Source organism: Anguilla anguilla, chromosome 2, assembly GCF_013347855.1.
Source record: "Anguilla anguilla isolate fAngAng1 chromosome 2, fAngAng1.pri, whole genome shotgun sequence".
NCBI classification, from domain to species: Eukaryota; Metazoa; Chordata; class Actinopteri; order Anguilliformes; family Anguillidae; genus Anguilla; species Anguilla anguilla.
The window spans coordinates 74,088,089-74,112,659 of record NC_049202.1 but is presented as its reverse complement, the minus strand read 5'-3'; the positions used below and the strand labels follow the sequence as shown (position 1 = coordinate 74,112,659).

The window sequence follows — 24,571 nt, the reverse complement described above, 5'->3', positions numbered from 1 at the left end:
GTCATGTGGGCCTATCAGAGTCATGCTGATTTCTCTCAGAAAGTACACCTAAGGCAACATACTCCGTGTGTAAAATATATTTCAGTTAATATTATTTTATACTTATGTAGGAGTTCAAATAGAGTTACAGCATCCACTTTGGGGGTTCCACTTATAAGTTTCAGACATTGTGTTTCAACACAATATCTTTAATCAGTGTTTAGGAGAGGGAGCTTGTTGGTATCTGGGGGCCATTTTATAGTTGATTATGAGACTTGTTGACCTCAAAATGCAACTAAACTCAAACTGTGATCATTGGGCTCTTCTTTGCCTCCCTCATCATCTTCCTCACTGTGTGGGGGTACCGCATGTGTCCCACCTTGTTTGAGAGGAAGGTTGCTGACATCTGCAATTCTTTCAAGATGGAGTTTTCAAACACATTAGTCAATCCTCTCCCCAGACAACCCTCCCCCTCTCCCCACTCCCCCCAATCACACAGACGAGAGAAACAGCAGGAGGACTCAGTGATTCAAGCATGATGTCAGAGGAAAGGGAATATTCACACTGCATTTTGCTCCAGAGTTGAACCTCTCTGGGGTCAAACCCCTATCATCTGGAGGCCTGGATGGGTGACCTCGCTCTTCTGAACCATGTATTAAATTAATATACACGGGCAGTCTATTTTACCATAGTTTAATACCTCAGGCAATAATCTGCCCAAACACTGATTATTTGCTTTGACAGATCCCCCATTAGCTCCCTATTGCATTTAGCTCATCTTTAACTATTGATAGCAAGCTAGTCAGTGGAGGACGGGCTCTTCCTCTGTAGACTGGTTCCACCTATGATGTTTTCACACTGGGAATCTTCTTATAATCATTGTTTCAGTCATTTAAAATTTTTTTTTACCCCACTTAGTTTTGGCTGACAGTGAAACATGACCTCTGCTGACCTCATCTGGACACAGGTATGTACTGCATCAGCCAAGACAGGGCAGCCTACAGCGGGACATATCACACAGACATAGAGACTTAAACATTAAAACCAGGAGAGGCGAGTTTAAGGTTATTCATCCGTGCAGTTTATTCATTTAATTAGTGGCCTCTCATTGCTCTCCTACCTTCTGTTCTGTCTTGTAGGAGGGTACAGTTAAATGACAAAAGCCACACATTAACAGACTGTGGTGGTATGATCATTGGCCACAGGTGTATCTCTCACCTGGAGGTCCAGATACCACAAACTTCTGACCACCAACTCATCCTCTACATCTGAGTGATTACACACCTTTAATTCGACATAGCTCAGGAGGTAAGAGCGGTTGTCTGGCAGTCGGATGGTTGTCGGTTCGATCCCCACCCTGGACGTGTCGAAGTGTCCCTGAGCAAGACACCTAACCCCTAACTGCTCTGGTGAATGAGAGGCATCAATTGTAAAGCGATTTGGATAAAAGCGCTATAAAAATGCAGTCCATTTACCAATTCCCCACACACTGATTCCCCAGGTTGTCACTGCAAAAGAGAACTCACTTAACTGTCTGATTAAATAAAGATTATTAGATTTTCAAAAGGGATAAGATGAGAACATCTGTATTACGGCATTGGGGCAATCGAGAGTGGAGTGAGATTGGGACAGTTGGGGCAATATCCCTGTGACTAGGAGATGCAGGCAGGACATGTTGGCGTTGTAAAGGTTTTGCATATTTTCACCACAAGGTGTCAGTAAAGCGCTCGTGGAACGTTGAGCACGGAATTGAATATAAACCGCCAGAGATGCCGGAGTTTTCACTGAGAGAATTAATTGAGGGGAACGACTATAAAATAAAAGGGGGAAGTACGATCTGTGAGGATAAAGAGATATGCCTAGAGGGATGGAACGGGGAGGGATTCCTAGAACAGCAATTCATTTAATTTAGTTTAGTTTTAAGAAACTTAGTTTTCCCCGGTGGTCTCCTGCCCAAAGCCCACACTTCTGTAGCTTCAGCCATTCAGCAGGAGCAGGGTGTAGGGTGGTATGGCTGCTGTTCTGTTTTTCTTCCTCTATTTCAGTGTCATACACCTGCAAACAATCTAAACTGTGTACTATACCTATCCCTGCATTTTCTCAAATGAATGAACAAATACATTAATGTAGAATATAAATAAAAGGAAATGAGAAAACAAAGTTTAATCAGTCTTTAAACTTTATTTAAAAATGCCTTATTGACATGCAGCTGTTAAAAATACTGGTATTGCTTAAGAAGGCTAAGAAATACATTGTGAGCATTTTAGCTAAATATATTTCATTTCTATAAAATCTTGTCTATCAAAAGGAGTATAATTCTCCAAGATATAGCATCCGAATATCTAAAAACTAAATATATAAAAAGGTAGTCAAATATTTTTTTGTTAAAATTTTTTAAACAAGTTTGAGTAGTAATAAAAGTAGTATGAAATGAGTAGTAGTGAAAAAGCAGTCAGTGCAGACTTACTGCCTTGTTCATATTCTGCTCAAATGGAAAGATGAACAAACTCATCAGCTATGTGCAATAAAAGCATCTTGAACAATGTGATCTTGCAAAGGAGCATGATGGGATGCTGGATAAGTGCTGTCTGGCTATCCTTCCACGTGTCAATCAGAGAGAGCCAACATGGACAGCTCTGACCTGCACATGATGAACACAGCAGCCAAAACTGAAAGGGTTTGATGTAAATACAAACAAATCTAAAGCAAAGGCTTACACAGGCTAAAGCACAGTTTTCATTTTTACATTCCAAAAATGTTGATGCATTCATTTCATATTGAAGTGGCCAGTACTGACTTGATGTAGTTTGAGCTGTACATCATCATCTTGGTCAGAAAAAGTAACTGTCTCATTGTGTCAGTGAATGCAAGCTATTGTTCTCAATGTATACAAGTACCAGCATTTCCAGTGAGCTAATTTATGAATGAGCTAAGGAGTCCACAGTAAATAATTTCAGGTGAATTATTAATTCATGAATAACTCATATAGTGGGATATGGTTTTATCACATTAAAACATTTTGCTTGAGATGTGTAGGATGAAGCAGTCCATGTAAGTTCTTCTATCCAAACTTGTGGGTGGACACTTCCAAAGTTAGAACGGTCAATCTCACAGTGCTCCTCCACTTTCAGAAGGCTACTCCCCCACATCATCATAGTCCATCCCCCTGGGAGCTGGAGGACTTTCGGGGGCCAGAAAGTTCTCCCCTACAGGGACGGATCAGGAGACAGACAGACACAGTCAGGGAAAGGCTCATTTTCAGCAAATAATTGCTGTGATCTTGTATATTGAAAGAAAAAGTCTCATTCAAAATATTTTCATAAGGTCATGTCTGCACTAAAATATCCACTCTCAGAAAAGTTTGCAGGTGGAATGGAATGTGCAAATTCTCATAATTCGGTTCGATCCCCGCTCTGGGCGTGTGCAAGTGTCCCTGCTCTGGTGAATGAGAGGCATCAACTGTAAAGCGCTTTGGATAAAAGCGCTATATAAATGCAGTCCATTTACCATTTACATAACGGATAACTGATCCATGCAGACTGCAGGAATGTGATCGACCACAGGGGGGCGCTGGTGCACAAAAAGACACGATCAGCATGCCAACCAAATCCCTCCCTCGGGAACACTGCAGCCAATCACGCGTCACCTGGCAGTCTCCTTGCTTTCAGGGCAGCTGGTGATGGAGGACTCGGCCCCACACTGCGGGGCCCACCCACACGCACTGGCGCAGGGTCTTAACTGGGCGAGCCTCCCATCAGCCCCCATTCAGAGCTGCGTGGTTAACCCACTGAGCTGATCACTGGAGAGGCTTCTTCAGTCACACTCGGCGTGTGATGGCGCTTCACCCAGCACCCGTCCGCCCCTTACTTCTCTTCAGTGCTCTGTTCTGGAACAGCAGAACACCCAGCACTGCCAGCAGCAGGAACAACAGCGCCCCCATCACCAGGAAGGCCACTGCTGGGATACACGGGCTGGCCGGAGCCTCCTTTAATCGGGGCACTGGCTGTGTGGACACAACTGCAAAACGGGGAAGGCAAGGGGTTGGGCATCAGCAGAGAACATGGCACACTGCCTCTACTCTACTTACACTGACCACTCAGCTGTGTTTCCACCTACAGTACTGTACTTATACAGCCAAGCATCCAGTGGCCTATTAAAGCAGAGCAACTGTCTGCATTAAGCAAACTGAGTCATTCCACAAGATACCCACTACAACATAAAAAGGTGGCCTGAGAGCAAGTGCATGGTTAACTTTCCAGCGAGTAAACTTTAGCTAAGCCTGTGCTATCTGTACTAAAACGTGGGTGTTCTCTCTTCTCTGTTCAAGAACACTGTCTATTTAAATTCAAAGTTAAAGTACTGTATTAAAGTATCAAAGTACTATCTTGACACCAACATTCACAGAGCTTTGAGAGTCACACCACATTTAACGTTAGATAGAATTCTATAGGATTACATTCTGTCTTAATGCATTAATGCAGAGGTACTGTTGCCAACAGGCAAAAAACTGCAAGAAGCAGTTATGCATTAACACTCAAATACTGAGTGTTACTTAGCAACCTACTCAGGCAAACAGCCACCACCATTTATATGGTGGAAATGCAATACAAAGCATTAATGGAAAAGCTAGTCCCAAAAGCCGAAATTAGTTGTGAGATCATAGGTCCTCTTTTTACTGTATAAATGACTCCTGGGGCAACTTTACCTGTCTGTGCTTTTGGTTTTGTAGTCATTGCAGGAGTACCTAAAACAATAAAATAATAAATAAATTAAAATGCATTGTTTTCTTTATTGGGCATGAGAAAGGGTTTGTGTGATTTACAGGGCTCTGAGCTCAGCCTCAGGTTTTATCTCCCAAACTCTCTCCTACACCATCCAGAAAAGTCCGTACCTGCAGCGGAGCTGGACTCATATAAAGGGCCTGTAAAATAAAAATAAAGAGTTTTGTTATTTATTCATTCAGTTGTTCCACTTCCTGTTCCTGCCTGCTGTTATTGGCTGTGACCCTGATGATGTCACATCCTCTCTGCTCGTTGCCTAAATCTTTATGGATGCACTTCTGTAAGCTGCCCTGGATAAGAGCTTATGATAAATGTAAATGTAGTTCCAAAGCATCATGTTTTCTACTTGCATTATTAGTGAGCGCATGAATAAAGTAATCATCGAGCTGTAATGCAGGGTGGATCTTTCAGCTGCTCCTGGGGTTTAGGGTGTGTGTTTCTGTCAGGGCTCCAGTGATTAATCTTCTCAGAAGCTGGCAGTCAGCCTGAGGTGATCTGGAGTCGCAGGCTCACCTGTGCAGGTGACCCCAGCCTGGTTCTGGTGTTGGCAGCGGCTGTGCTGGTGTGGGCAGTCCCACAGGTGCATCTCAGTGCCCCTGCAGTTCACCTCAGTCAGCCAGGGGTCGTCCTTCCCCATCCCAAATGTAGCATTACTATGAGCCTTTCCTGCTGACCCACAGCCCAGCTGTCTGCACACCACCTGGACATCCATCGCGTCCCAGGAGTCTCCACACACCTTCCGCCAGGAGCCCTCGTGGAACACCTCCAGCATCCCAGAGCACCCACCTTCACCCCCCACCAGGCGGATGGGCCAGTGACCTAGAGCAGGAGACACAGATGAGCTGAGCAGCCTCATTACATTTAGCATCTCCTACAGACACATCTCCACTAACACTATGATTGACCTCATTACATTTAGCATCTCCTACAGACACATCTCCACTAACACTATGACTGACCTCATTACGTTTAGCATCTCCTACAGACACATCTCCATTAACACCATGACTGACCTCATTACGTTTAGCATCTCCTACAGACACATCTCCATTAAAACTATGACTGACCTCATTCCGTTTAGCATCTCCCACAGACACATCTGCCCTAATATTATGGCAGACCTGACGTAATGCTTTCTGCTTTGCCAAAGCAGAGTGGATTTGTGGCTGTGGATACAGCCTGCTCAACATTTGCATTACGTTCAGTAGACACTCTTATCCAGAGCGCTTACCACAGGATTCAACCAAAAAAACATACTTGTGCAAGCTCTCTGATTTGCTGCTGAGGAACATGACAATTTGCTTCGTGGAACTTCATCATCCTCTTCCCCTTTGATGTGAAGAGAAAAAAATAAATAAATGAACTACAAATTTTGAAAAATTTTAAAACACGAAGACAGAAACAGGTTCATTCCATATCAGAAACAAACTGCACTACTTAGAGCTTCAAAAAATCTCATTCATGGGGTTACACTAAAAACCTTTTAAAAATTCACAATAGTCCATAGTTTTACCAACTTAATGTTGCAAAAACTAATAAGCTGACTTACATATTTACCGGTTTAGGGCAAATTAGCTTCATTAATGATTTCATATCATCCTCCCCATCTGCATGTATGAGTCAGTTCTAATTCTATTGTTTCTAACAAGTACCATGGCCGGCCCTAGGGGTTCGGTGTGCCTAAGCAAATCTTTCTGAGCGGGGAGGGGGGGGAGCTGTTGGATTTCGTCGAGCGGGGGGGGGGTTTATGCTGCTGTTCCCAATAGGAGTGATACTGTGTTTGCAGTCATGAGGTTTATTCTACTAGTCCTAACAGGAGTATAAAGTCTGCAGTAGAGTGAGGTTTACCTGTGCAGGTAAGTGAAGCCACACTGGTTTGCCCGCAGGTATTCTCACCCCAAGGCTTTGATGGGCACTGCCACAGAGTGGAGTCATGTGGGCCACATTTGAAATGATCCAGCCAGTTTGGAGCTGATTCCAGTCTTGACCGTGTGTTAGACACAAATCCGCTCTTCCCACAGTTCAGCTCCTGACATATGAGAGTAGCCGTGTCTCTAGACATTTGATTGTAGCACACGTTGCCCCAGGTTCCATTGTAGAAAACTTCCAAATTCCCAGAACAGCCCTCGGCCAGTCTCATTTCCTTGAATTCTACAAAAACAGTGTTAGAAATTTGGTTTAAAAATAAACATAACCTTAAAATCTTGTGCCAGAAATTACAGAGGATAGGAAGGTAAATGTATCGGATGCAGATATAAGTCAGGATGAAGGCTGTGTTCTGTTAGCCACTGCTCTCCTGAGATAAATCTCATCACTTTGAACACATGAAATTCCTCACCAATCAGGTATCATGTATTCACACCAAATTAGTGTCAGTGCAAAAGCAAGAACTTTAGGTGCTCCACTTAGCTCCAGACCTGAACACACGACCCCCACGTCCTTCTTGTGTCCACAGTCAGTTTGTCCCCATCCGGCTGTGGGACAGTCCCACAGGGACGTCTCGTTCCCCACACAGCCCACCTCATCCAGCCAGACAGGTCCATTTCCTGGCCCAAAGAAGGAGGGTAGCGGGGCACTGAGGGCCGTCCCACACTGGAGCTGCCTGCACACCACCTGAGCATCCTCCAGGTCCCAGGAGTCATCACAAACTGTCCCCCAGGAGCCCCTGTGGAACACCTCCAACCGTCCCGCACAGTCCCCCCCTCCCCCCACCAGCCTGAGAGACCTGTGATCTGAGAGAGAGAGAGAGAGAGAGAGAGAGAGGGAGAGGGAGAGAGAGAGAGAAAGGGAGAGAGGGGGAGAGAGAGAGGGGGTGAGAAAGAGAAATAGAGAGAAGTTATCTGAGTTTTTACACAGGCTCTGTCTGTTTTAAATACTCTGATTCCTAATACTTTTAAAAAAGCCTTTAGGTTGAGTATACTATATCCCCCATGTCAAACAAGCAGCTAGAGACTGCAGAGAAGCTTCATTAGTAACCTGTACTCACTGGAACAGACGATGGACACCTGTTCCCTGGAGCTGCAGGTGAGTTTGTGTGGAGTGCTGCAGTTCCCCAGGTGAGCCTCTCTCCCGGAGCACTGAACCCCCATCAGACACTCCCCACTGCCCCCCGTCCCAGACGGAGAGGAGCTGTAGACCTGCACTGCAGAGCCACAGCCCAACTGCCTGCAGGCCACCGAGGCCTCACTGAAGCTCCAGGACCCCCCCACTCTGCTCCAGGTCTGCTGGTAGTACACCTCCACCTGGCCCTCACACGCACCCTCTCCAGCCAGCCGCACCGTCCCGTCCAGAGCTGAGAGGGCAGAGCCTGAGGATCCCAAATGTAAGAGGGTTAGGGTTAGTCTCCTCTGTTAAATCCAAGTGTATTAGGGTTAGGGTTAGACTCCTCTGATAAACCCAAGTGTATTAGGGTTAGGGTTAGACTCCTCTGTTAAATCCAAGTGTATGTAGGATATGTAGTGTTTAGATTTTGGTCTGGTCTCCCCATCACAAGCATCAAAGCAAATGTGATTGGGGCAATTTTAAATTCCACTGATACCCTAATCTAGGCTGAAAATCTATGGGTCTCACCTCCTCAGAAGAGACAAACCATATGCCAGGACACCATATCAGGGGTTGGAGACCCTGCATGCCTAACATTTCCCATTACTTTTAGTTTAAATGCAATGTTTAGGTAGGCCAGTCCTTGCCATAAATTAGTCTGACCCCCCTTCCCTTCTCTCCTGAACCAGGCATGACCCAATCAGGGCAAACATCCTAAAGCCATGCTGGGTAAGGTATTTAAGATGGCCACAGGAAAAAGTTTGTGTGTCGCGTTTGGTTTCAGTGCCTGGAAGAAGAAGAGTCTTCCTCATTTTATTTTGGTGGTGGTTCCTAGGTTGTGTGTTTTTAGCTGGTTTTCTTGTGGCGCTTATACTGGAAGTGGGTGAAACTTTGGCAAGGTCTGGTTTCTCTCTCAATCGGTTTCTCTCTATCTCTCTCTTATCCGTCTCTCTCTCTCTTTTCTGGTATTTCTAGATTAGTTGTTTAATGTTTTGTATTATGCCTTCTGTTGGGTAATTTAGAAGTAGAGTGCCTGCATTCAATAAAGAATATATGTTTTCAATTCATTAATATAATTGACTGCTTCTTATTGAACTCAAATATTTAATCTTAAAACCTGGTATAGAGCTTGTTTTGACTTGTTGGTTGATTCCATCAGTGCACTGTAGACTGACCTATCAGTGAATTTGGCAATTTAATTGAAAATTCTCATTTAAAATAATAATTATTAAATTAAATCACATAAAATATATTTTATATGTAGGTTAAGTGAGGAGTTCTAGCACGCAATATCTCTTGTGTTCAGTATTCAGAGTGCTGGACATTTTAACAAGGGAATTGACTGTTGGAACCACTGGATTCAGAAAATTAACATATTCTTAATTAATCCTTACTTGTCCGACAGTATTAGGGTTAGGGTTAGACTCCTCTGATAAACCCAAGTGTATTAGGGATAGGGTTAGACACCTCTGATAAACCCAAGTGTATTAGGGATAGGGTTAGACACCTCTGTTAAATCCAAGTGCACTACTCACACGCATTGGTACATAATTGCAGATTACACTCCGGTTAAATCCAAGGGCATTTCACTTATAGAACATTGTATTAACACAAGATACTCGACATGTGGATTTTTAAATTGTTTTTGCATTTTTATTTTTGTTTTACATCAGACAGCCCATATCTATCTCAGTTTCTCTCTCCCCATCGCTCTCTATCACTGTCTCTCTCTCTGTCTTTCACTGTCTCACTGTCTGTCTCTCTCTCTCTTCTTCGTCCTCTTCCGCTCTCTCTCTTTCTCTCTCCCTCTCTTTCTCTATCTCTCTCTCTCTCTCAGTGCAGTAAATGTGTGCTAAATTGTACCATGTACACAGTACAGAGAGCAGGACTCCTCACCAGAGCAGATGACTCCAGCATCCAGTCCATATGAGAGCACAGCTCGGCTCCATGAGGAAACAGCACACTGTGAGAGGCGTGTCTCGTTCCCATGGCAATCAAACACATCGGCTCTGATTGGCCCACTCCCCTCTCCAAACCAGGCCTGTCCTGGCACTGCCACTGCAGTCCCACACTTCAGCTGCTGACAGAGGACATTGGAGGCTCTCCTGTCCCAGCATGCATCACACACTGTCCCCCAGTTACCCAGGTGCTGCAGCTCCACTCGACCAGAGCAGTTATCAGGGCCATCAGCCAGCCTGGACCCAGTGTACCCTACACACAGCACAGTGGGGTTAGCATCTGACCAACACTGAGATAATAAAGGAGACCTATGGAAGAGGCTAACAGAATACACAGGTACAAAACACACACGCACAAATGCACACACACACACACACACACAAACATACACGCACAAATGCACGCACACACACACACACAAAAACACACACACAGGCATGCATGTATGAATGTACAATAACACAGACATGAACATGCATGCAAGCAGCTAGAGACTGCAGAGACAGGCAGACAAACAGGCTTTCACAGGCACACATACACACATGCACACACACAGGCAAACTCCACACAGATTAAACTCACACAGACACTGGGAGATCATATAAACTCCACACAGATTAAACTCACACAGACACTGGGAGGTCATGCAAACTCCACACAGATTAAACTCACACAGACACTGGGAGGTCATGCAAACGCCACACAGATTTAACTCACACAGACACTGGGAGATCATACAAACTCCACACAGATTAAACTCACACAGACACAGGGAGATCATACAAACTCCACACAGATTAAACTCACACAGACACTGGGAGATCATACAAACTCCACACAGATTAAACTCACACAGACACTGGGAGATCATGCAAACTCCACACAGATTAAACTCACAGACACTGGGAGATCATACAAACTAGAGCCCGACCGATATATCGGTATGGCCGATATATCGGCCATTATTTGACTTTTTTGACGACATCGGGATCGCAGTTATGCTGCCGATGTGCCCCGATTTTTTAATAAGTATAATAAACAAAAAAAAACAATGATTATTTATCTGTACTTGTCTGTTCCAACATTGTAATTGCTATTTACTAGAATTATCCAGTAGAGGGAGCTCTAATAGGCTACAAGTATGAACTGCAGCAGCTGACGCGCTACTTCTCTAATAAGACGTTTGTCACTCGTGCCTCATCCAATATTCTCCACTTCAAGACTTGTCTGCACAGATTCGATTGCCTCAATAAAGGTATGTATATTTAGTGAAAGTTTTTAATTAAATGCGTTTATACGACCACTATGTTTATCAATCCTCATTATCAAGCGAGCGAGCTAACTAACATATTTGGTTCACTTTAGCAAGCTAGCTGGCTAGCAAGCCTTTATGAAGTGGCAGTGAGCACATAAGCAGCGTAGGATCTACATTTCCAGAGGACATCGCTGTATTCTCAAATAAATAACCAGCCAAAATAAAATGGTGATTGAATGTATCACACATTTGTTTTTCTTTATCTGAGATAATGATATTAGCTACTATATGATGCTGTGTAAATAGCCAACGCGTGATTGCAAGCGAGTGTGTCATCTAGTCACGCGTCATCATAGCAAGCTAACCAGACAGTAAAAACGCAGATAAAACACTTCCAACATGGATAATTTTAAGCCATGTTATCTAGCTTTGTCGTGATAACATGAGAGAAGGATTGCTGTTGGAGAAGCGAATCAACCAACAGTTAGCGCGGGTAACCTGCACGAAAGCGCATTGTAGTTTTTTTCACGTATTTCATCCAGTCAATTTAATTTCATCTAACGTTACACTTGATTAACTCTTTAGCTCCGCTAGATAATGACTTACTCTTTGAGATCATGTAGTAGAAATAAAATAAGAAAATATAATTCATTTAACTTACTGAGAATATATAATAAGAAATAATGAGGCTGTGTCAATAGCTAATGCGTTATTGCGAGCGAATGTGTCATCTAGTCACGCGTCAGAGCGCATTGTAGTTATTTTCACCGCCTAATTCTTGTGGACAGGGAAGCTCGCTAGATAGTCTTACTCTTTGAGATCATGTAGTAGGAATAAAATAAGAAAATATAATTAATGTACTGAGAATAGATACTAAGAAATAATAATAACAAATTAATAACAACAACAACAATAATAATAATATTCATAAAAATACATGTTTGAAACTGGAAAACTGATTTTTTAAAATTCATTTTTTATAGATGGCTGGAAAAGAAAGGAGTAAAAGCAAGGTGTGGAGTTATTTTGATTTCACAAACTTAAAGATGGTGTTAATATATATATATATTTAATTTAATATCATCTTTTACTTTTTCTATCTAAAGTTCTTTGTGTGTTTATTTTTATTTTTATTTGTTTGCTTATAAGTTAAATGTTCTTAAATATAGAAACTTTAATAAAATATAAGTTTTTCAAATTGATTTGAAAATGTTGCACTTTTTGACAAAATATCAGTCAAAACATCGGTAATCGGTGGGCTAGGACTCTCCAAAATCGGGATCGGCATCGTACCCCAAAAATCTGGCATCGGTCGGGCTCTAATACAAACTTCACACAGATTAAACTCACACAGACACTGGGAGATCATGCAAACTCCACACAGATTAAACTCACAGACACTGGGAGATCATGCAAACTCCACACACATTAAACTCACACAGACACTGGGAGATCATACAAACTCCACACAGATTAAACTCACACAGACACTGGGAGATCATACAAACTCCACACAGATTAAACTCACAGACACAAGGAGATCATGCAAACTCCACACAGATTAAACTCACAGACACTGGGAGATCATGCAAACTCCACACAGATTAAACTCACACAAACACTGGGAGTTGCCGCTGCTCAGAAATGCCTGTATGTGAATTCCTGCAGCTCACAGGAAGGCTGTGATAGCTCTGTGTGCTTCCACTTCCTGTGTGTCTATGGTACATATGGTGTACTTCCCCTATCAGAGGGTTATGGGCTGCACATCCCCGCCCTCTATAGTGTTCACTGCATTTTACAGATTATATCTGCATCACAATATCCAGCATTACAGCCCCTGACATGTAACATTTCACAGTATAATGAATGAATATCTTCATCTCCTTAAATATAAATGCATACAATCTGTTTAGGACTATATTTACCCAGTGTCACTGAAACACACAGTATACAAATGACTCTTACCAGAACACACTAGTCCCACATCGTTTCCATGGGAGCAGGGTTGATTCTGTGAGGGTGCTTTGGGACAGAAGTAAATGTGAGATTCGTTGCCTGAACACTGAATCTCCTCTGCCCACACCTGGCCCTCCCCCTGGCCAAACGCAGCTGCCCCCCACAGCTCTTTAGGAACTCCACAGCCCAGCTCCCTGCACACAACCTCTGCGTCCCGCTGGTCAAAGTTAGCATCACACACCGTGCTCCAGGAGCTCCCATGATGCATCTCTACTCTCCCAGAGCACAGGTCAGCCCCGCCCACCAGCCTGACCTTACGATGGGCTGCAGTTAAACAGGGAATAAAGAGAGAATCATCTGCAATGACTGGCACCTTATTCCAGAGACAACAGTGAGCACAGCTGCATGAATACAGGACTGCACGGCTATTATACATGGAATACAGCAGTGTGATATGAGCCAATCTCACGTCTACGGCAGTGTGAGATGAGCCAATCCCGTATAAACTGCAGCGTGTGATGAGCCAATCACATGTAAACTTCTGCTACGGACTTAAACTTTAAAAGAATAAACATTCTGATAGCGTCAGAAAAAGTGAAATACATCAGAAACACATAGATTCTGCTGTGACTGCGTAAGTCCTGAATTAGTTCAGTGAAAGGAGCAATACAGTAATTTACTTCATAACATCACATATTAAAATGTAATACTATGGTTTAGTTATGTAATACATATGCATTTATGAAACTAATATATCATCATTTAAATCCAAAGTCCTGTGTTGGTATAAGAACATTGGTAAGAGCTGAATAACACTGAGTCCTACCTGAGCACATCACTCCAGCATCTTGTCCATGATAACAGTCATGTTTACCCCACCCTAGTGAGGGACACTCCTTCAGTGTGGATTCTGATCCCCCGCAGGACACCTTATCCATCCATATTCTCCCAGACCCTGGGCCAAAGTGAGCATCTCCTGGTGCTGCTACAGCATCTCCACAGCCCAGCTGTCTACACACCACCCCAGCATGTGTCATATCCCAGCGAGAACTACACACTGTCCCCCACTCTCCCTGATGGTAAACCTCCACTCTTCCAGCACAGGGGCTGCCTCCATTCACCAGCCTCACATCCTCACTGCCTGAGAGAGAGAGAGAGATAGAGAGAGGGGGGGGAGTTTGAGTTTTAACAAACCTTTATTGCACAATACATACAGTCATTCGGCAACAAGAAAAGCAGCTAAAATAAAGAAATCACCATATCAAAATGAACAACAATACCAAGACACAAAAAACAAACAGATTAAATAGGGAAAAGGAAAAGAGAAATAGAAGTCGAACAAAGCAATGGAACGCAAGCTTCGGCAAAAATAAACCTATGACCATTTGTGACACCCTCATCTTAGTATGTTGTTAAATATTAAATTTCCTGCCACTAGACTACACTTAGCCTCCCCATGGCACCACCTATCCTGAAAAACCCCCAGGTCCTGCATTCTACTATTGTACTCAAAGTCAATAGAAACTTGATCTGAAGGAGGCACTGGAACCACCTATCAATCCACAACATGAGAGACAGAGCAACCTCCACTACAGCAGGGTTATGCAGCTATTGCTGCAACACCAAGGACCCTGCCCAGTTCTGAGATGGGAGAAATACGGCAAATCCTCAACATAATCAGCAGAATAATTGGCTAAGTGTAAATGTATATGTATAATAAATATTCTACAATTATATTTTAATTATTGATTAAATATAATTTAAATAATTAAATTAGTTCCAATTAAACAGAGTAATTAATAAAAATGGTAAGGCACTGTTGAATCTCAGTCAAAGTCTTGGTCTCTATATAATAAATGGCATGATCAGAGGGGACTCTTTAGGTAGATATACTGTACATACAGTTCAGCTCTTGGTAACAGTGTAGTAAACTATGCCATCACGGATCTAAACCCCTCCTCCATAAATGCATTAACTGTCAGACCACAAACACCCTTATCAGATCACAGTCAGATCACTGAGCTCATAAAGAGAACACAGCAGTCCAACACACATACATAACCTCAATCCTTTCTACAGATGGGCTCCGAACAGCACACAATTATACAAAGAGGCAATTGGCAGTGATTAAATAAAAATTCTAATAGAAATATTTCAAAACACACAGTATCAACCCTCAAAATAAGGCGTAGACCTGGCCATAAATTACTTGAATAATTTTTTTAAGTAGCTAAAAAATCCAAGTTAAAAACCACAAATATGAAAAATGATAATAAGAATGTAATGAAAAATGGTTTGATGAGTAATGTAAAACTATGAGAAAAAGCTGAGAACCAAAAACATAAAAATCCCAAAAACCAAGACTTACGCCTAAGATGCTGTGAAACACTCAAACAATATAAACAAACAATTAAAAATAAAAGACTGGAACACATCAGCACGCAACTAAACGGAAATGAACAGTCAATAAACCAAACATGGAAACAACTACGGCACACAGTGCTGTACATAAACATCTTATAGATAAACCTGGTTCTTATGTAGTACCACCGTTTATAGATTCTCAATAATGTTAAGCCTGGTTTACCATGCGTGTAAACCCCAGGTTTTTGCTGAGAATTTAAAGGATATGCCCCCAGCAGTGTCTGCATGGTCACTCAGACATGAACCTCAGTAAACTCCTGTGCATCGTAAAACGCTGGCTGTGCAGAGTACAGCTCCTCAAAAGACACAGACGAGCAACAGGAGACCATTCTTCCTACCAAGCTCAGTGCATCTTTATAAGAACTCATTGATCAGTGAAAAAGGGGATTTATCTGGAATGCATTTTAACCATTTAATGATATTAAGTACAGCCCTGGGCGTATGTAGATGTACATTATACTGTTTTAATATTTTACATTAGTGACGATGTTGTTATGCACTTATTGTACGTTACTTCGAATAAAAGTGTCTTCCAATTAAATGTCATATAATGTAATGTTTTCAGTGAAATGGTATGTTTCCACAATGAAGATTAAACATGAATTTGAATTGTTAGCTTATATATATTTTTTTTTATTTGACGTTAGTAGTTCAGCTCTACAAAATTCCTGTTTAACAATCACTTTTATACTATTAGCGTTCATCCTATGGAGTATGTCCTCATTATATTTCTTGTGCAATTTCAATAATTATTTAATTTGAAATATTTGCATTTTTTAAAAATTTATAGTAAAATATTGCATGAAAAATGTCACATATTCAATCTTATGTGAGTTTCAAATAAAATAATATTTTCCATTTGCAGCCGTAAACATCGGTGGAGAATATTATCTGTTCAGAGTGTGTTATTTGAAAAGAATTACACAGGAAGTCTGACTCTGGATCAACATTGCTTCAGTCCTGCTTTTGAAGTTGAGGTTTGAGCAGGTGTTACCACAGATGCGCAAACATGTTTTTTTTTTAAAAGTTGTTGTAATAAGTTTCATGAGATGAGAGCATTTTAATAAGTGCAATATATTATTAATGTGCTGCCGTAAAGGCATCAAATGTATCACTGATGAGAGTACGTCACATTTCCGTTGTGCCTTCCGTTATAACGCACTAAAGACGGAAGAGTTCTTATAAAAATACACTAATAAAAAGCAACTTGCAACTACAAAAAGTGAAAATATTAATTAGGCTAACTTATGATATAAATTTCACGCAAAAATCAGGTATTTCTGGGAACGCCAACTAATACCTGGACTGTTTCATGACTATCAGGTGCCAAATTACATAGACACGGAAACGATAAAAACAATATTTGAAAAATATCTTTATATTCACATATATTCATATTTACTAAAACACAAACATGATCAAACAAAAAACTTTATCTTGGCTGGATTATTCAAATATCATGTTTTATATACCAGTGAATCAAATAGAAACATTTCCTAAATAATTAATAATAAAATTTGTTTCATGAAAGCTTCATGAATGATGCAGAGAAATATTACTATAGTAAACTCTGGTGTTCAGAGACGGCCTGGAGCCCTGCCCTGGCTGGAGAGCTGCCCCTCTGACCCCTTGGCCCTGACCCCCAGTCTCTGAGCCCTGACTGGGTGTGGAGAAGCTTGAGAGGAGGATAAAGCTGGTACTCACTGACTGTGGAGAGCAGGAGCAGGGAGGAGAGAGAGAGAAAGAACAGACATCTCTCCATCTTCAGCGCAAACGAACCAAACCTTCCTCAGAGCAGAGTGGATGCTCACACCTTCACCTCTGAGCTCTCAGAGAGACTGAGCCCTGTGCACACACACGGCCCCCCTCTGAGAGAGCACACTCTTCCCCCCCCACCAATCACACTCACTGCTGCCTTATAAGAGCACTGCAGGAACACTTCAAACAGCCACAGTGACAAATCAGCGCACGCCATTTACATTTTCTCCATATATTCCAACTCTGCATCACTGCAGGATGTCAGGACTCCTCCCACCAGAAGACCCCGCCCCTGTGACACACTCCGCTGACAGACACAGAAGAAGAAAGCGGCTCGTTTCTAAAAAGGATGGAGTTCTCAGTGCAGTGTTTGGCTGTGCAGTCTGAAACCCAGTGCAGTCTTGGGCCTTTAGGAAAGACAAAAACCTGGCGAGAGAGAAATGGGGGGTGGGCCATTGGAAAGAACTGATCATTTAGTCCACCCCCCAGAGAGACACCCATCCGTCACACATCCACCATGTAAAGTTGAAACAGCAAATATTTTGATTTTCGTTTGGACTTTTGTAAATTGATCATAACTGTTATTGTGTTGGCTTATTTTCAGATTTTAATGTTTTTGTATGAGGCCTGTTCAGGTGATGATCTTTTAATGTGTAAGAATTTTAAAAAACCAATAAAAGACAAAGTGCAGTCTGAAACCCTATGCAGCAAAGCCCTGATGCATTGTTTAAAAAATGATAATATTCCTGATACATTTTCAGTGTAAATGCAAATTACATTACATTTACATTACAGGCATTTAGCAGACGCTCTTATCCAGAGCGACGTACAAGTGCATCAGTTCAAGGTGCAGAGGTGCAGAAAAACACACTAGAGTGAAGTAAAGATCGTAGTGCCAGAAGTGACCACATAGATCAGGACTGCAACCCTGTAGGGTAACCTGTTCAGCAAACAAACACACAATCCTGCCAAGTACAAAACTAGCACTGAAATCACATTTGCCTAATCAGAATCAGACAAAGCAATCCTATCAAATACAAAACTAATGCGATCGCATTAGTCTAACTAGGTACACTGAGCTAAAGTGAGGACGGAGTGCGGCACAGTGGGTAAGGAACTGGGCTTGTAACCGAAAGGTCGCCGGTTCGATTCCCGGGTAAGGACACTGCCGTTGTACCCTTGAGCAAGGTACTTAACCTGCATTGCTTCAGTATATATATCCAGCTGTATAAATGGATACAATGTAAAAATGCTATGTAAAAAGTTGTGTAAGTCGCTCTGGATAAGAGCGTCTGCTAAATGCCTGTAATGTAATGTAATGTAAAGTAGAGGCTAGGGAGGGGTGGGGAGAGGTGCAGCCTGAAGAGACGAGTCTTTAGTCTGCGCTTGAAGGTAGTCAGATTCTCTGCTGTTCTGACCGCCACGGGAAGGTCATTCCACCAGCGAGGGGCCAGGACAGACAGCAGACGCGAAAGGGAACGGGAAGTACAGACACGAAGAGGGGGAGGTGCCAAGCGTCCAGAGGTGGCAGAACGGAGAGGTCTGGCTGGTGTGTAGGGTCTGATGATTCTCTGGATGTATCCTGGTGCTGACCCCTTAGCAGCCTGGTATGCTAGCACCAAAGTCTTAAATTTGATGCGAGCCATAACAGGCAGCCAGTGGAGGTCAGTGAGCAGGGGGGTGACATGGGAATGTCTGGGGAGGTTGTAGACCAGACGAGCTGCAGCATTCTGGATGAGCTGCAGGGGTCTGATGGCGGATGCTGGCAGACCAGCCAGCAGCGAGTTGCAGTAGTCTAGGCAGGACAGGACCATCGCTTGAACCAGGAGCTGGGTTGAGTAGGTGGTGAGGAAGGGACGGATTCTCCGGATGTTGTACAGGAAGAACCTGCACGTTCGACTCACCGCTGCGATGTTCTGGGAGAGGGGCAGTCTGTTGTCCATCACCACTCCAAGGTTTTTGGCAGTGGGTGATGACACCACAGTGTCCCCGAGGGAAATAGAAAAGTCAAGGAGGTTAGAGGATGGGGCAGGGATGAAGATCATCTCTGTCTTACCTGGGTTCAGCTTAAGATGGTGGTTATCCATCCAGCTCTGGATGTCCCTCAGGCGAGCAGAGATGCGAGCGGAGACCTGTGTGTCAGAGGGGGGGAAGGAGAGAAAGAGTTGGGTGTCATTGGCATTACAATGATAAGACAGACCATGGGCAGAGATTACAGGACCAAGAGATTGGGTGTACAGGGAGAACAGGAGGGGACCAAGGACTGAGCCCTGGGGAACTCCTGTGGCAAGGGGGCGAGGTGCCGATACTGCACCGGCCCAGGCGACTTGGAAGGAGCGACCGGAGAGGTAGGACTCGATCCAGTCTAGTGCTGTGCCACAGATCCCCATAGCTGCCAGGGAGGACAGAGGGATGGGGTGGTCGACTGTGTCGAAGGCAGCAGAAAGGTCTAGGAGTATCAGGACAGACGAACGGGAGGCTGCTTGTGCGGCGTGAAGCGACTCACTGACCGAGAGGTGTGCAGTCTCTGTCGAGTGGCCAGGTCTGAAGCCGGACTGGTGGGGGTCTAGGAGGTTGTTCAGCAAGAGAAAAGAGGAGAGTTGGTTAGAAGCAACTCGTTCAATTGTTTTGGATAAAAGGGGGAGAAGAGAAACAGGACGGTAGTTCTGGATGACGGAGGGATCCAGAGTGGGCTTCTTCAGCAGTGGGGTGATGTGGGCCAGCTTGAAGGAAGAGGGGAAACATCCAGAAGACAAGGAGGAGTTCACAAGGGAGGTGACAAACGGGAGGATGTCAGGTGTGATAGTCTGGAGGAGAGAGGAAGGGATAGGGTCAAGAGCACAGGTGGTAGGGCGGTGGAAGAGTAGGAGCTGGGAAACATCAGAGTCAGTGAGGGGAGAGAAAGTGGAGAAACAAGGGGAGGGAACAGAGAGGGGGGAGTGGGGAAGGGTGGCGGTGGACATGAAGGAGCTGTGGATGTCTGCAATCTTCTCATCGAAGAAAACCGCGAAGTCATCTGCAGTAAGGGAGGACTGAGGTGGGGGAGGAGGAGTGCTGAGGAGAGAAGAGAAAATGGAGAACAGTTGACGAGGGTTAGAGGCAGATTTATGAATTCTTGTTTGATAATAATTAATTTTAGCAGAGATTACAGCAGTAGAAAATCCAGCTAGCAGAGACTGGTAGGCAGACAGGTCAGATTGAGCCATGGATTTCCTCCACTTCCTCTCCGCTGCACGTAGGCTGGCCCGGTTGGTTCGGAGGGGGTCAGACATCCACGGACTGGGAGGGGACGAGCGTGCCGGCTTGGAGAGTAGAGGACAGAGAGAGTGAAGTGCTGAGGAGAGCGAGGAAGACAGAGCGGAGGATGCAGAGTCAGTGGGAAGGCTGGAGAAGGATTCAAGAGGGGGGAGTGAGGCAGTGACACTAGAAGCGAGAGAGGAGGGAGAGAGGGAGAGAGGTTACGGCAGACCAAGACAGTAGGAGTGGATGGAGGGGAGGGAGAGAGGGGAGCAAGAGGGAGGGAGAAGGAAATGAAGTGGTGGTTAGACTGGTGCAGAGGGGTCACCGTGGGATCGGAGGAGGAGCAATCCCTCAGGATGACCAGGTCTAGGAGGTGCATAAAGCAAGTAAAAGACATGAAAATAGGATGTAATAACACAGCGAAAGACTGAATTTTAGTGAAAATATGCATTTTTATTAAAGCTTTAAAAAGAATAATTATTACAATGATGGTCAAACAAAAAAGTAACAAGGTGGGCAATCCAGGAGACTGACAACCTCTTGTTACGTCCCCAGCCTCCGCTGTTCTGGGTAGGGCAGGTGGAGGTAATTACCTAACTGCCTAATCGCTGATTGCCTCCACCTGCCTGTGGCCCAATATAAGCCCAGTAGTATGAAGCAGGGGACAGTTTCTTTTGGGGCTTTTGTGTTTGTGGTTTGGGTAGAGCGTCTTTCTTTGAGATCTTCTTTTCTGTGTGGTTTGATTTGTGGTTTTGGGTTTGTAGTTTTTGTGAAGATCGTTTTGTTTGAACTAACTTCGTTTCTTTTGTGATTAGTTTGTTATTCTAGTCTGGGTTTGTGTTTTTAAATCAGCTTTTTGATTGTGTTTTTGGGTAATTGGACTTATGGCTTTTCGAGCCAGGCCGTAACACCTCTACACTAATTTTAACAGGAAAAACAAGGATTTTAGTGTCTGCTAGCGTTACAATAACAGAGAAGGGGGGGGGCAAAGTTCAGGCAAAGTTGCGCACAGTAGCCATCTCTCATATCATGTAATATTGCGTTAGCTAGCTAGCTAGCTAATGTAATTAACACAATCTAATGTCAGCTAACAATTAGAAAAAACGCTAGCTAATGCTACCGACTGGTACCGACCTCGCAAAACGCCTCTCGAATGCAATGCTACCTTGTTGCAACGTTGCAATGTAGCTAACTAAAGGTCAGTTCAGATCAATGATTTGCAACGAGACTGGATGCAACTTGCAAAATTCCAAGACGTCTGATTGTAAACGTTCTAACTGCACTTGGCGATTTGACAAGGTGGGTCTTTTGAGACCCCAGGCAACGGCTTCAGACGCTCTGCAACTAACCAGTTCACACCGCTGCAATTTTCTCTGAAACATTCTAAAACCGTTTAATCTCTTTGCGAATCATTGATCTGAATTGGCCTTAACGTTACCGTTATTTACACTGCCATCAAGTTCATCAATATATTATAGGCTAATGATCGGAATAAAGCCGTCTTTACACAGAGCATTAACCCGGGGTATAGGTGGTGCAGAGCTGGGACTGATTTCTGTATGAAGATGTCAAGCCGGAGAAAACTAAATAAAAGAATACAGCAGTATGGATAAGCGTTGTTATTATTTTATTACGCTTCCTCATATGTTCCTTCAGCCTTGCCCTTTATTGGTGAAATCTCCTTTGTTTTTATTTTATTCTTCTTGTTCTGATTGTTAATTTAACACTCAGCTCAGCTTTATTCTCGAACAGCTTAGCTAGCAAAACCAAAAACATCAGGGGTAACATTTTGCAAGGCAGTTGTTTCAAAAATATCACAATCATTCACGAGAAAGACTGTTTATTGTGCATGAAATACATAATTGCACGAGCCACATTGAATCCCGCAAATTCTTCTCTGCAGTGTAAAGATGTTCATACTGGGCAAAAGGTGGATAAAGAACGTCAGTGGAAATTGATCATCACTAATTCTACCCCAGGTCTGCTACAGCATTTTAACCCAGCTCGGCAGTGTAAAGACAGCTTAAGTTAGCCTAATGTTAGACAATGAATGAGTATGTACATAACGTTACATTTATAACAACCATTTTTTATTCAGTAAACAGTGTTATAGTTGGCGTGGCCCAGGTGCAAACTGACTGACGTCACACAGGCGACAGTGGTCGGATCCGGTTGGATCTCTGGGAAGTGAGGTGCAAAAACACACCTGCAATTACTGCGTTTCGCCATTGGTACCGCCAAAGAGAACGAAACGGAAATCTTCGAGATTGTGACTTTAACAGTGAAATCTTACCAGAGGGTCTGTCCCAGGTGGAGCAGCAGTGGCAGACTGCGGAGAAGTGCTCTGTTTGGTGGGGGTACTGGGGACAGGCCTCAGGGCTGCAGGGTGGGTGATTTACCTGATGGTTCTGCAGGATGATGGGCCGTTGGGTCCCTGTCCTCCACATCTTCAAATCCCTCATCCTCCACGTGCAGCTCTTCCTCGTCAATAGTCCAAGCTGGTCCCGCAGCACTCAGACTGAGAACGCGGCCACTCCCCCGTTCAGCTCCCCTGCAGCGCACTGACGCACAGCACGCGCATTATTCCGTTCACCGCACTGTTCATCATACCGCTGCATCTTTCCAATGATTAACATAAGCATCGTACCGACGGACGTTACCAATTCAGCTGATTTAATCAATTAATCAGCTTTTAATGTACACTATTCTCAATTACTCACTCAGAGGAGGTCTCGGATACTTGACAGATAACAATCTGTGTGCTTCGTCACAATGCTTAATGGATGAGCTACAATAGCTTTTATATTTACACCCAAAAATCCTACGTATGGAAAAATAAATATTTATAGCCACTTAGCAGACATTCTAAATACATCACATTGCGTCACATTTTTCTTTAAAATAATGGTGGCTAACATTTCAGCTAATAACCGTTCCATCTGAGTTATTGTCAAGGACAACTTAAATTCAACAAGCTAACTTGAGCAGTAGGCATTTTATCCTCATTATCCTTCTTCACCACGACAGCAAACGTGAACGTTCACCACAAAGAAATATTTGCTGAAATACTTACGGATCAGTGGACATCAATTACTTGTATCGTTGCAAAATACATAATGAAAAAATTTTGACACTAGCTTCACGGAGCGGTACTCACAGCCTTCCCGGAAGTCTTGTTCAACTTTACCGCCGTCGAACAGTAATGACGTCATTGGGCAACGAAAAGCTGAGCACCGATTGGCCAGGCCAGTGAAAGGAAAATGAAGAAAAGGCTGCAGACTACACGTTTCCGAAGAAGTTCAGTGCAGTTATTTGACATAAAGCACTAACTGTTTAATACTTCATCACAACTACAGTCCTTTCTAAAACGATAGTGCTTTTAAGAAAATAGGCCCTACGTAAATATTGACCATATAGTTTAAAACTACGGTGAGGATCTGTTGAGCTCGTGCCGAGAGCCTCCAAAAGTCTGTCTATGGTTTTCGGCCTTGGTAACAAATGCAGTCTTGTTTCAGAATACATCGTGCTACAGTTTGTGTCATAGACATATTGGGATGGCAGGTATGCCATCCCGCCAAGTTACGACTTGGCGGGGGCATGTCCCATACCTGTACAGCACAGAGAGTTTGGCACTTTTCAGGGTTTCCCACAGAAATAACCGCAACAGCCACAGACACTCAGCCCTTAGAAATATTAAATTCTGTACATTCTGACCCCATTTCAACAAACAGATTTCATAAACAACTTCACATGTCCACACAATAAAGCCCCAAACTAAGGGGATTTTGTGTTTACTCCTTTTTCTTCTCATTATTATTTTTCCTTCCGCCTATCCGACTAACAACATGTCTCCCCATTGGACATTTTACCGACACAGGCCAAATCTTCACCTACACGACCCATTACATTACATTACATTATAGGCATTTAGCAGACGCTCTTATCCAGAGCGACTTACACAACTTTTTACATAGTACTTTACATTGTATCCATTTATACAGCTGGATATATACTGAAGCAATGCAGGTTAAGTACCTTGCTCAAGGGTACAACGGCAGTGTCCTTACCCGGGATTCGAACCTCCGACCTTTCGGTTACAAGCGCAGTTCCTTACCCACTGTGCCACACTCCGTCCTAATCAATCAATCAATCGTCGACCCAATCAATAACTCGTATA

At 43.4% G+C, this 24,571-nt stretch overlaps 1 protein-coding gene and 1 long non-coding RNA gene across 2 annotated transcripts in view; both read right to left on the bottom strand.

Moving 5' to 3' along the window:
- Positions 1–24,571, bottom strand: part of LOC118220424 (deleted in malignant brain tumors 1 protein-like) — a 145,567-nt gene that overhangs the window by 44,199 nt on the left and 76,797 nt on the right. The window contains exons 10-11 of the mRNA XM_035404285.1: positions 13,799–14,113; positions 12,982–13,296 (exon numbers count right to left, since the gene is read on the bottom strand). Of these exons, the coding sequence (XP_035260176.1) occupies positions 12,982–13,296; positions 13,799–14,113 (630 nt within the window). The remainder of the gene's footprint in view (positions 1–12,981; positions 13,297–13,798; positions 14,114–24,571) is intronic.
- LOC118220031 lies at positions 2,141–3,840 on the bottom strand. The gene is made up of 2 exons (XR_004763894.1): positions 3,487–3,840; positions 2,141–3,185 (listed from the first exon to the last, which is right to left on the bottom strand). It is a non-coding gene; the product is annotated as an uncharacterized LOC118220031 (long non-coding RNA).